Source organism: Octopus bimaculoides, chromosome 16 (genome assembly GCF_001194135.2).
Source record: "Octopus bimaculoides isolate UCB-OBI-ISO-001 chromosome 16, ASM119413v2, whole genome shotgun sequence".
In the NCBI taxonomy this organism is placed as follows: Eukaryota; Metazoa; Mollusca; class Cephalopoda; order Octopoda; family Octopodidae; genus Octopus; species Octopus bimaculoides.
Window position 1 is genome coordinate 40,188,732 of NC_068996.1, and position 13,651 is coordinate 40,202,382.

General features: G+C 37.4%; 1 protein-coding gene across 2 annotated transcripts in view; it reads left to right on the top strand.

Annotated features, from left to right (window-relative positions):
• Positions 1 to 13,651, top strand: part of LOC106875567 (leucine--tRNA ligase, cytoplasmic) — a 195,709-nt gene that overhangs the window by 68,928 nt on the left and 113,130 nt on the right. For both annotated transcript variants that reach the window (XM_014923770.2, XM_052973724.1), the window contains exons 18-22: positions 338 to 476; positions 2,218 to 2,430; positions 5,848 to 5,905; positions 9,424 to 9,487; positions 13,379 to 13,559. In XM_014923770.2, coding sequence (XP_014779256.1) covers positions 338 to 476; positions 2,218 to 2,430; positions 5,848 to 5,905; positions 9,424 to 9,487; positions 13,379 to 13,559 — 655 coding nt within the window. The remainder of the gene's footprint in view (positions 1 to 337; positions 477 to 2,217; positions 2,431 to 5,847; positions 5,906 to 9,423; positions 9,488 to 13,378; positions 13,560 to 13,651) is intronic.

A 13,651-nucleotide genomic window follows, 5' to 3' on the forward strand; every position in this document is an offset into this window, starting at 1 on the left:
TAAATATAAATATACATATACAATGGGCATCTTTCACTTTCCGTCTACCAAATCCACTCACATTGCTTTGGTTGACGAGGCTATAGTAGAAGACACTTGGCCAAAGTGTCATGCAGTGAGACTGAACCTGAAACCATGTGGTTGGGAAGCAAGCTTCTTACCACACAGCTATGCCTGCACCTTTATTTTTTTATAATGATATTGTAGGATAGGTGTGAGAGGTCAGGTCTGACCAGTTTCAACATAAAAAAGAAACAGGTAGAATACTTGGGCCAGGAACGGCTGGTTTAAATTCTAAAGGGTTGAATCGACTTTTATTTATTTGTTTTTGTTTCAGGAACAAAACTACCATGGGATCAGAAGTACTTAATTGAATCCTTATCTGATTCAACAATCTACATGGCTTATTACACAGTAGCTTATTTCCTGCAAGGAGGAACATGGGATGGAACAGCTGCAGGCCCGGCCAATATCAAGTAAGCAATTTCTGTAATTATTTACATTTTTTTTGTGTGTATCTTTTATTTTGTATTATTTACTCAGAGGAATACGGTAAGCTGGTGGAATCATTAGCAAGCCAAACAAAATTGCTTAGCAGCATTTCTTCTAGTTTTGCATTCTTTGTTCTAATCTCGATCAACTTTTTGTGTTGGTACATCTGTGGCACTGCTTCTAAGTTATGTGTTATACGTGCAGCTTCTCTTTTTTTTTCTTTTTTGCCCTTCTTTTTTTTTTTGTTATAAACAATACATGAGCATGTTATTAAGAATGAACCTACACACATCAAGATGTAGCTAAATAATATATTGATTACCAACTTCCAGCCTTTTGTTAAGTTGATCAAGCTATCTGAGAAACGTGCTAAAATCTTTGTTCTAATGTCATCGAGGTGGATTTTGCATGTCATCTTTTTGTGGGGGTTTTGATAAAATAAGTACTAGTTGAGTACTGGAGCTGATGTAATCGACTAGCCTCCGCTCCCAAAATTTCAGGCCTTGTGTCTTTAGTAGAAAGAATTGTTATTCTTTTTTTTGAGAGTGATGAGCTGGCAGAATTGTTAGCACATCAGATAAAATGCTTAATGGCATTTCTTCCTGTTGTGAGTTCAAATTCTGCCGATGTCGATTTTGCATTTCATCTTTTCCTGTGTTTGTGAGAGAGAAAGAGAAAGAAAGCAAATGTGTGTGTGTGTGTGTGTGTGTGTGTGTGTGTGTGTGTGTGTGTTTATATACTCTTAGCAGAGAGTCAAAGACACAAAAATAAGTACCAGTTTAGCACTGGGATTGATGTAATCAACTAGTCCCCTCCCTCAAAATTTCAGACCTTGTGCCTATAGCAAAAAGGATTATTCACACAGTAGGGCAGTAGGGCGGTGCCTATGACCTTTTGTAAGACATGTTAAAGAAAAAGAGGAAGTTGTTCTCATACTGGAAACCTGGTCGAAATGTTTGCAAACAATGTGAATTCCAATAAAAGCAACGCCTACAAATGCCCACTGATTGTGTTAAAGTGAGTTATGAATTAAGTCTGCTACAAAACATTAAAGGATCACTTTTTCTGATTTATATTTGTTATATGGATCTTTTGCATAGAATATATTTAGGCACAGGTGTGGCTGTGTGGTAAGTAGCTTGCTTACCAAACACATGGTTCTGGGTTCAATCCCATTGTGTGGTATCTTGGGCAAGTGTCTTCTACTATAGCCTCAGGCCGACCAAAGCCTTGTGAGTGGATTTGGTAGACAGAAACTGAAAGAAGCCCGTCGTATATATGCATATATATATGTATGTGTGTGTGTGTATATGTTTGTGTGTCTGTGTTTGTCCCCCCAACATCGCTTGACAACCGATGCTGGTGTGTTTACGTCCCCGTAACTTAGCGATTCGGCAAAGAGACCGATAGAATAAGTACTAGGCTTACAATGAATAAGTCCTGGGGTCGATTTGCTCGACTAAAGGTGGTGCTCCAGCATGGCCACAGTCAAATGACTGAAACAAGTAAAAGAGTAAAGAGTAAAGAGTTGTTAGTTAATTATAATCTGTTAATGAGAAAATACCATATGAAATTATCCATATGATATTTTATCTCCTTAATTGAGATGTTTAAGTTCATTTACATAACAAAATTATCATGACATTATACATGAGATTTTTAATTTTTTTTTGCATCAAATAATACACATGTATTTCTTAAAAACCTTATGAACTCATTTTCTAGGCCAGAACAGCTGACTCCTGAAGTTTGGGATTATATTTTCTTCAAAAATAGTCCATTTCCCAAGACAGATATTCCTAAAGCTACTCTTGATAAACTGAAAAATGAATTTGAATATTGGTATCCTGTAGATTTGCGTGTCTCTGGAAAAGATCTGGTGCCCAACCACCTTACCTATTATTTATACAATCATTGTGCTATCTGGAAAGATGATAGGTAGGTTAAAGTTATGTTTGTTTTTTTCTTGTGTTTTTAGATACTATCTTTTTATCTTTTTTTTCTTTGTTTTATTTTATGTGTAATTAAAGTTTAATCGTTATCTATGATACATTTTGATGACTTATTTCTTTCCTGAGGTGGAAAAAGCATCCTGTATAAGATATTGGTTTACTAGCTCACAGTTAATAAGCTGAATAAATATAAGTATTGTAGGTATTTTATGTCTTGGCATCTTGGCAGGACGGTCCATAATGTGTACCTCAGTTCACCTGGCTGTCAAGAAGGACAACCAGAAAATTTTGGGAAAGTTATTTGCAAAAGATTAGGATTTGATCTCTGGCATGAATTGCTTCTTGTCTTCTTAACATTTATCATCACCATCATCATCATCGTTATAGTCATTTAATGTCCATCTTTCAAGTTGGTGTGCGTTGGATAGTTTGATAGTGGTTGGCAAGCTGGAGAGTCTCACCATGCTCCCCTGTCTGCTTTGGCATGATTTCTATGGCTGGATGCCCTTCCTAACATGCCAACCACTTAAACAGAATGTACTGGGTGTCTTTTATGTGGCATCAACACTGGTGCTTTTTATGTGTGCCGTCTTTTTTGGTAGATTTGCAGATTTGAGGATAAACTGTATAGAATATCAATTAATAAAATTACTATTTAAACAGTACTTTGTAGTAAAGATTGTTTGCCAACATAACATGGCAGTCCTGGTTTAGGATGAATGTTACTATAATTTAGCCCCAGGAGACACTATCTCCAGTTGGCTACACAACACGATGTGTCCTTATATTTTCGAACAAGGGAATCTGGCACCCCCACTCAGCTGAAAACAATATCTGTGTAGACCGTGCTGTTTTTACATATCTGTCTACACAGATATTGTTTTGAGCTGAGTGGGGGTGCCAGATTCCCTTGTTTGAAAATATAAGGACACTGATCGTGTCGTATAGCCAGATGGAGACGATGTCTCCTGGGGCTAAATTACAGCAACATTCCTCCTAAACCAGGAGTGCCATGTTATGTTGGTAAACAAATCTTTACTACATATCAATTAATATAATTCATTACAGGCAACAAATTAGAATTCCAGAATTGTTATGAAAGCCTAATGTGCTAACATTCATATGCTTCATTTGAAAATTGAAAGGGATTAAATATGACCCTGTCAAAAACCTCTGCAATTTGTGAATGTATAAAAATTTAGCATATTTTGGCTTATTGGTTTTTTTCCTCCATTGTTTATTACCGCAGCTATTCGACATTGTCATAATAATTGCTTAATCTCTTCGTTACCATATTTCAGTTGAAACATATACTTTCTTTGTCGCAATTAAATGTGAAAATAATGAAGAATTTAGTAAAATATCTTTGGTTGGATCATGAACTAACATATTTTGATGGAAAGTTTTTGCTTAGATTACTTTAAAACAAGAGGTTTGTCTGATAAAGTTAGGAGCTGTCTCAGGCAGGGCGGTATCAAAGGAGTTAATGTATATACATTATTGACAGGCAAGATGTTGCAGTGTTTGTCTGAAAAAAAAAATCTCTTATAGACAGGTGTAGGCATAGCTGTGTAGAAAGAAGCTTGCTTCCCAATTACATGGTTTTGGGTTCAGTCTCACTGTGTGGCCCCTTGGGCAAGTGTCTTCTACTGTAGCCTCAGGCTGACCAAAGCTTTGTGAATGGATTTGATGGGCAGAAACTGAATGAAGCCTGTCATATGCATGCATAGCACAAGTGTGGCTGTGTTATAAGAAGCTTGCTTCCCAACCACATGGTCTAGGTTCAGTCCCATTCTGTGGCACCTTGGACAAGTGTCTTTGGGCTGACCAAAGCCTTCTGAGTAGATTTGGTAGACAGAAAGTGAAAGAAGAACGTGTATGTATGTGTGTGTGTGTGCATGTGTGTGGGTGTGTGCGTGCGTGTATGTGTGCGTGCGTGTGTCTTTGCGTTTGTTTGTCCCCCCACAACTGCTTGACAACCAGTGTTAGTGTGGATATGTTCCCATAACTTAGCCATTTGGCAAAAGAGATTGATAGAATAAGTAACAAACCTAAAAAAATAAAGCACTTGGGTCAGTTCATTTGATTAAAAACCTTTCAAAGCATTGCCCCAGCATGGTCGCTGTCTAATGACTGAAACAAGTAAAAGATAAAAGATGCCATGTTAAAAAGCACAATATATATATTGGTGTTTTTAACATTGCATGTCTGTACAAGGTTTTTATCTTGGACAGAAAGCGCATCTTGCCTGTCAATGGTGTCTATACTTTAAGTATGGTATATAGATGGTTATTTTGATCTAATACTGCTGGTGCCACATAAAAAGTATCCAGTTTCATTTCTTACATCCAACAGATCCTCTTCTCACAGACTGGAATAAATTGGGAAAGGGTAGGATCAATGAAGCCCAATGACTGATGTTGTACATGAAGAGAAATAATTATACTGGTACAGGCAAGTGATTGGCATTGGGTGACGCTGATTAGAACACTGCATTTAAGTTGATGATAAGAGATAGAGCTAGTAAGGGGAGAGAAAAAGGAAAGCACAGTGAAGAATATTTAGAGTAGATTAGAGAGATTCAGTTACATGTCTGTGTGTGTGTGTTTGGGGGTGAAACTGACATATTCAGTTCACCATTATCATCATCATCATCATCATCATCGTCATTGTTTAACATCTGTTTTCCCTATTAGCGTGGTTTGGGTAATTTGGTAGGAGCTGGTAAGGCTGGGAGCTATAATAAGGCTCCTTTGTCTGTTCCGGCTTGGTTTCTACAACTGGATGCCCTTCCTAATGCCAACTACTTTATAGAGTGTGTTGGGTGCTTTTTACATGGCACTATAACCAGTGCTATTTATGTGGCACCATAACCAGTGCTTTTTACATGGCACTATAACTGCTTTTTAGGTGGCACTGGCACCATAACGAGTGCTTTTTATGTGACAGTATCACCAGTACTTTTTACATGGCTCTATAACCAGTGCTTTTAATGTGTTACCATCACTGAAGGGTCACCAAGTACCTTGAAAGATAAAAAACAAAAGGCAAAACCTCTCAGTTGGGCAGTGGGTGTAGTATTGAGGTGGGGTGGCTTTGTGCTAAGGTACAGAGAGGTGTCTTGTAAAGTAGATACATGTATACTTCAGTTGGACAAGAATGGAGAGTGAATGAGAGAGAGAGAGAGAGAGAGAGAGAGAGATGATGGTGAAGATGTATCAGGTCATGACCTCAAGGGACATTTTGAGTGGTGAGAATAAGTGGGGTGATGCTATAGATCTGGACTGGGTGAGTGGATGTTCATAAAATAATTTTTTAGCCAATGTTGATGTTTTCACTGCAGTATTAAAAGGATAATTTTTCTGCAACCAGAGATAACTTTATTGTCAAATTGTATTTTCAGTTCAAAATGGCCCCAAAGTATTCGAGCAAATGGACATTTGCTTTTGAATTCAGAGAAAGTAAGTAGGGTTTATTTTTTTATTTTTTGGTTCTTCTTTTCTTTTTATGTATTGGCAAATTAAAATTTGTTATTGCTCAACTTTCGTTTTGGGTAAAAAAAATTTGTTTATTTTTCTTACAGTCTTCTATTATCCTTTTGCATTTTTGCTTCTCTCTGTGCACTTTATTACCATTTTTACTGGATTACACTTTAGAACTGACTAATTCAGGTAGAAAGGATGGAATGGTCTACATATAACTATGCATAAGTCTCAGATTGGTGAAAACCTAATTATTCATAGATGTTAACTTATAAATAAGTATAATAACCATTGAAAACTAGTTTTTCTGATAAACATAATTGGTCTTGAGTACATCAGTAGGAGTACATCAGTAACAGTGTCATATTGTCTCTTTTTAATATTTCCTATCCATTTAAGACAGCCAGTTGACATTATCGTTAGTGCACCAGACAAGATGCTCAGTGGCGTTTTGTTCGTCTACATTCCAAGTTCAAATTTTGCTGAGGTCAACTTTACCTTTCGCCCTTTTGGGGTTAATAAAATAAGTAACAGTTGGGGTTGATAAAATAAGTAACACTGGGGTCGATGTAATTGACTTATCCCCTTTCCAAAATTGCAGGCCTTGTGCCAAAATTTGAAACCAATATTCCATTTTTCTAAGTTCGCATTGTTAAGGTTGTTATAATAATAATAATAATGATGTTGAGAGGAATTCTTTGGGGTTTGAATAATTCATCTTAGGAAACATGGGTGTTTCATTCAACATCCTTAAACAACCCTTATTCAGGGACCTTTTGAGTAGAATGAGCTACTCAACCTGAAGAAAATTTTAACTGGACTCCATCTGCAAGGTCATGTGCTGTTTATCTTGATATGAAACCACCATGTCGCACACATATGGTTGTGATGCATGTGCCTGGTGTACCCTTATCAGGCGGGTAGTCATGATGGGTATACAGGGCTTCATATATTTATACCCCAGTGTCACTTTGATGGCATGCACTGCTCTCTCATTCACTAGTAAATAATAATAATAATAATAATAATAATAATAATCCTTTCTACTAAAGGCACAGGGCCTGAAGTTTGGTGGGAGTGGACTAATCGATTACATTGACCCCAGTGTTTCACTAATACTTAATTTATCAACCCCGAAAGGATGAAAAGCAAAGTCGGAATTTGAACTAAGAGCATAGCATCGGGCAAAATACTGCTAAGCATTTCTTCCAGCGTGCTAACAATTCTGCCAGTTCACAACCTTGATGATGATGATGATGATAATAATAATGATAATAATAATTCTTTCTACTAAAGGCACAAAACCTGAAATTTTAGTGGAGGCGACTGGACTAATTGATTACATTGACCCCAGTGTTTCACTGGTACTTATTTCATTGACCCCAAAAGGAGGAGGGGCAAAAGTGACCTCTGCAGCATTTCAACTCAGACCCTAAATTTGGATGAAATGCTGCCAAGCATGCTAACAATTCTGCTAGCTTGCCACCTTAATAGCAACAACAACAACAACAACAACCATTTTTACAAAGGGAAGTTCGTGGTAGAATTTGGTGGTTGACATCATCGGAAAATGCTTAGCAGTATTTTGTTAGATCTCTTAACATTCTGAATCCAATTCCTGCCAGTGTGCTCATTGGCCTTCATCTTATTAAGGTTGATAAAAAAATAGAACCAGCCTAATACAAAGTTGATTTAAACAACTGTCCCTTTTCTTCAGCATTTGTGGCAATAACCCCCGTGTTGGAAATAATCAACATTGGTAATTTGTTATGTGAGTTTGGATATAGTTATACGAAGCACTGGTTTGGCTGTGTGTACTTGACTGGTATTTTATTCTCTTGAGTCCTTTTGCATCAAAGATGCAGAGATCGACTTGCCCTACCTTGTCCACCACCAACTCTTGCAGGTAGGGCCCCAGTTAGAATTTTTTTTAGGTCAAGTAGCCTATTCTGCTCAAAAGGTCCCTGGATAAGGGTTGTTTAAGGATGTTGAACAAAACACCCATGTTTCCAGAGGGGAATTATTCAAATGACCCCAGCTCGTCTGTACCCCCTTGGGCCTGAACAGCTACCTCAGGTACCAGCACCCTTTGCACCCATTAAGATGAAGAGGATCAATCAATGGCTAAAGAGCTACTACTCAAATACAAGTTAACTTCAACAGTTTGATGGAGCTCTTTCTGTTTCCAACTTCTGTGCAAGGCCTTTAATGTTTCTTATGCTGGCCATATATCTATCAAGTCACAATATGAATGAAAGGCAAATTCGACCTCATTGGGACTTGAAGAAACACAGCTAAGCATTTTGTCCAACGTTCTAATGATTCTACCAGCTTCTGTCATTAGGATATTAAAAAATAATTAAATATACTAGCATAAACATGCTATCATGGTGATAGCATGTTTAGCATTGATATTGAGATTTGTGTATTCTTCTGTTATATGTTTCAACCCTAAGGCTGTGACTATTCTGAGGCACCAAGCATGAAGATGTTTACTTCATATGTATGTGTGATTATTTGTGTGTTATATATTAAATATATATGTCATCATCATCGTTTGACATCTGTCTTCCATGCATGCATGCATGGGTAGGATGGTTGACAGGAGCCGGCCAGGTAGAAAATCTATCCAAGGCTACTGTGTCTGCTTTGGCAGGAATTTTATGGCTGGATGCCCTTCCTAACACCAACCACTCGGCAGAATGGACTTAGTGCTTTTTACGTGGCACTAGCACAGGTGAAGTTAGTTTTGGTAAGAATTTTACAGGTGGATGCCTTTCCTGATGCCAACCATGTTGCAGTGTGAGCTGGATGCTTTTAACGTGGTACCAGCATTGGCAGGGTCACCAAGTATCTCACAAGACAAGGAATTATGAGAGGGGCAGGACATTTGTGTCAGAGGAACTTAAAGTCAGTGATACAAAGACAGAGAGAGACAGAAGCAGGTATCATGCCACTAGAGATGGGGTGTTAAAGGAGGTGATCCAGTATCAAATGATGAGAGGTTAGAGTATAACAGAAATAGGTGTCATTCAACCCATGCCAGCATGGAAAAAGGGACATTAAATGATGATGATTATGGCGACAACAATGACAACGCGCACTCAAATAACACAAACCTCCACCAAGCAACACCAACACCCTCTCAAAGATTAGCCAGAGATGATTTTTAAAATTTGAATATCTGAAATACACTCGACTGCTCTCACAAACGAGAATACTAAAAATGAACCAGACCGCTCTCAAAAATTAATTAAAAAAACAGGAAAAATAATCCAGAATCCTTGTCCGGTACCAGATCGATCCCAAAATCTAATCATTTCGTGCCAGTCACGAGGCCAAACATCCCTGAAAGTTTCATCTGTATCCATCCAGCAGTTCTTGAGACATCTTGTCCACAGACAAACAAACAAACGTGCAAGTGCATGTTTGCACACATTTTCTGAGATCTTTGAGAAAAGAACTTTAATAGCAATTTTTTTTTCTTTCTCCTTTAGATGTCCAAGTCGTCAGGAAATTTCCTTACTCTTTCTGAAGCTCTTGAAAAGTATTCTGCTGATGGTATGTTTATTTCATTTTCTTATCTATCTCAGTCAAGGAGACCAGCAAGAGAAATCAGATCAAATTTGTGTAAAACCCTTGTGTTAATATTTTCTTCCCCTTATTTCTTTATTGCCCACAAGGGACTAAACATAGAAGGGACAAACAAGGACAGACAAAGGGGTTAAATTGGTTACATCGACCCCCAGTGGGGGGACAAACACAGACACAAAGTTTAACACACATAGATACACACACGCACACATGGAAGGTGGACGTTAAACAATGATGATGATGATATATATATTCTTTCAGTTTCTGTCTATCAAATCCACTCACAAGGCTTTGGTTGGCCCAAGGCTATAGTAGAAGACACTTGCCCAAGGTGCCACGGAGTGGGACTGAATCTAGAGCCATGTGGTTGGGAAGAAAGCTTCTTACCACACAGCCACACCTGCACCTAAAATAGAGATGCTTACAAGACCAAGTTTTCTCAAGTGGTCAGCCTTCTTAGTACTAACTAGGTTCAATGTTGCTTAACTTCAGTGATGAGACGAGAACTAGTGCTTTCAGTGTGATATGGGCCGATATATATATATAAATAAATGTATGTATGTATGTAAATAATGTGTGTTTGTTTCTATCTGCACTGGCTTAAACAAAAATCATGATGTTGAAGTAGTGTTGACGTTGCACTTCTGTCAATAAATCATCTACTCACATTGTACTGTTAAAGCTATATGAAACAGAAGATTTGAAAACAGGCAACGGTTAGTGTCAGGAAAGGCTTCTGGCTATAAAACAACATGTCAATAACATACCTAACTATCTAATCCACATTTTCATGGAGGAACGGACGTAAAAACAAGCAAATGAACAAGCGATCACGAGTAATTCTAATTTTGAGATTTCCGAGTTGTCTCCCCTCCTTTATCCTTGCATTAAGGTTCTACTCTCTCTCTCTCTCACTCTAGCGGGTTTCTTGACTGACAGAACACTTTTTGCTTTACTACATTAACGCTTTACCTTACTGACCCCGTTTTGCACCATATTTTCTTTTGTGCGTTTTTTTTTTTCATTTTATTATTTTTTTATATTTAAAGATTATCTAACCTTACATATCTTTCTAGTTCACTATGTATATTACCATTCTGCAAACATCATGATCCACCAGGACTTTTGACTAGTACAATGGTTCTCAACCTGAGTCCATATGGTCCCTGAGGGTCCATATAAGATTTTGGTGGGATCCACACAACAAAATAGTAAATTGGGGATCTACAATAATATTTTAAGGGGCCCTGAAAATTTTTTGATTTTAGATGTATGTATTGCAAGAAACGGATAGGTTTCTTTCTTATAGGAATTTTGAAAAGAGTTTCTTGTAAAGTCAGTTTTTAAACAGTGAGTAGCTTTCGGGGTCCTCCAGAATAAAATGGTAATCAAAGGGGTCCACAGATAAAAAAAAAAAAAAATGAATCCCTGCTTTAGATGCATGTATTACAAGAAACAGCTTGGATTCTTTCTCTAACATTTTACTTAGTTCAGCCTACACAAGGGAATGCGTGAAAAACAAAATAGGAATTTTGAAAGGAGTTTTTCTAAAACAAGTTTTTAAACATCAAGGGGCCTATAGATTAAAAATGGTTGAGAACCCCTGAACTAGTTTGATTACTGAAATGTTCAGATATTCTTCATGAGGACACTACTTGAACTGGACTATACTATCGCATTGATTTAAAGGATGGCTATCACTGGTGTCTCCTATGTTATCTGTCATCAGTCGTTGCAACTATGGGTGTTCATGGCTTTGGTATGACTTGATCAGCTTTCTCCATACTGGTCAGTTTTTCGCTTGAGTTTGCTATTTATTATGATAAATTCCTTTCCATTTCACGTTCCTTTTTGTAGTATCTTCGAATCTCAGTCTAGGTCTTCCTTGGCTTCTTTTCCCCCTTTCATAGTTGACAGTAAAGGACTTGTCTGGGGAGTCTGTTTTTGTCCATCCTGTGTACGTGGCCCAACCAATGTAAATTTATACACGTATATATACACATTTAAACATATACACATATATTAATATCTGCAGTCAGACATCGTGACTTTGACCGTTGATGGCTTGATTAAGCTTTCACCATACTGGTCAGTTTTTCACTTGAGTTTGCCATTTATTATAATCAATTCCTTTCTGCTTCACATACCTTTTTGCTGATTCTTTGAATACCAATCTAAGTCTTCCATAGTTCTGTTACAAGTATTCAGGTTAGATCTCCATTTTGAAGATAACTTTCTCCATTCCTCCAACCCATTTTGGAGGCACACCGTAAAGAAAAAAATAAAGCCAACAAATATCATGTATTTTCTTTTTGGCAAAGCAGTAAAAAAAAAAATGGGTTCAGTGGGATTATTTGAAGAAAAGTGGAAATAGTTACATTGATGCGTTTAAGAGGTTTAGCACACATATACATACACACATGTATGTGTGTGTGTGTGCGTGGGTGTGTTTGTTCCCTATCACCACATGACATCCAGTGTTTGTTTGTCTACATCCCCATAACTTGGTGGTTTGGCAAAACGGACTGATAGAATAAGAACCAAACATTAAAAAAATAACTATTTGAGTTGATTTGTTTGACTAAAGCAGACCATGGAAGCACCCCAGCATGGCTGCAGTAAAAGAGTAAGAGGCAAAAAAAAAATAACCGTGTTTACCGAATCATCCGACCCATGCTAACTGTAAAATTACATGTGTGTATGTATGTGTGTGTGTGTGTATATATATATAGCCTAACTGGCACTTGTACCGGTGGCATGTGAACAAAACATTGGACTGACTTCTGTGCAGGTGGCACATAAAAAATACCATTTGAGCTTGCCCATTGCCAGTACCGCTAGACTGACCCTCGTGCTGGTGGCACATAAAAAGCACCCACTACACTCTTGGAGTGGTTGGCATTAGGAAGGGCATCCAGCTGTAGAAATCAGATTGGAGTCTGGTGTAGTTATCTGGTTCGTCCAACCCATGCAAGCATGGAAAGCGGACGTTAAATGATGATGATGATATATATATATATCGTAAATATGAGGGTAATAAATTACATTCGATTTTTTCCCTCCATCTTCCTTTTCTTTTGGACCTTCCTCCGTCTCCTGTTTCTGACAAAGAGCTTTGCTTGAAACATAAAAACTACCTTTCTTTCTTTCCCTGAGCGTCTGCTAATACTTTGCATGTACCACGTCCTCACGTTTTTTTCTTGTGTTTGTTCTTCATTTTTTTTGGATTTACTATACATATATATATATATATATAAATATTCTTTTATTCTTTTACTTGTTTCAATCATCTGGCTGCAACCATGCTGGAGCACCGCCTTCAAGGGTTTTAGTCGAACAAATTGACCCCAGAACTTATTTCTTGAATCTAGTTCTTATTCTGTCGCTCTCTTTTGCCAAACCGCTAAATTATGGGTGACGTAAATACATCAATACCTGTTGTCAAATGGTGATGAGGGCACAAACAGACATACACATACATGCACAGATATATGTATGATGGGCTTCTTTCAGTTTCCTTCTACCAAATCCATAGAAGACACTTGCCCAAGATGCCATACAGTAGTACTGAACCTAGAATTGAACCATGTGGTTGGGAAGCAAGTTTCTTACCACACAGCCACCTATACATGTATATTTTAAACAAGTTTTGTTGTGTAAGGCCAGAACAATGCAAAAAAAGTACAAAGTAAACTACAAAAAGAAAAAAAAACTGTTTCAATTTTACCTTGTATTTCTGTATTTTGGGGTTATGACCTCTTCTTCAGGACATTTGATATATGTGTATGTATGTATGTATGTGTATGTGTTTACAGATATTAATACCATTTGATTTTATTTCTTCTCATTTATTTTTAGGTATGAGAATGGCTTTGGCTGATTCTGGTGATTTCATTGAAGACGCCAATTTTGTTGAGAAAATTGCCGATAGTGGTTTGTTGAGGCTCCATTCCTACTTAGAATGGGTCAAAGAAATGGTTCCTCTCCTAAACAGCATGAGAAATGGTCCTTATAATTTTAATGATAAAGTTTTCATAAAGTAAGATTTAATTTATTCTTACCACTCATTATTAGTTTAGGCATTTAAGTTCTTGTTTATTTTATTTCTGGTGGTGTAGCCATAATGCTGCC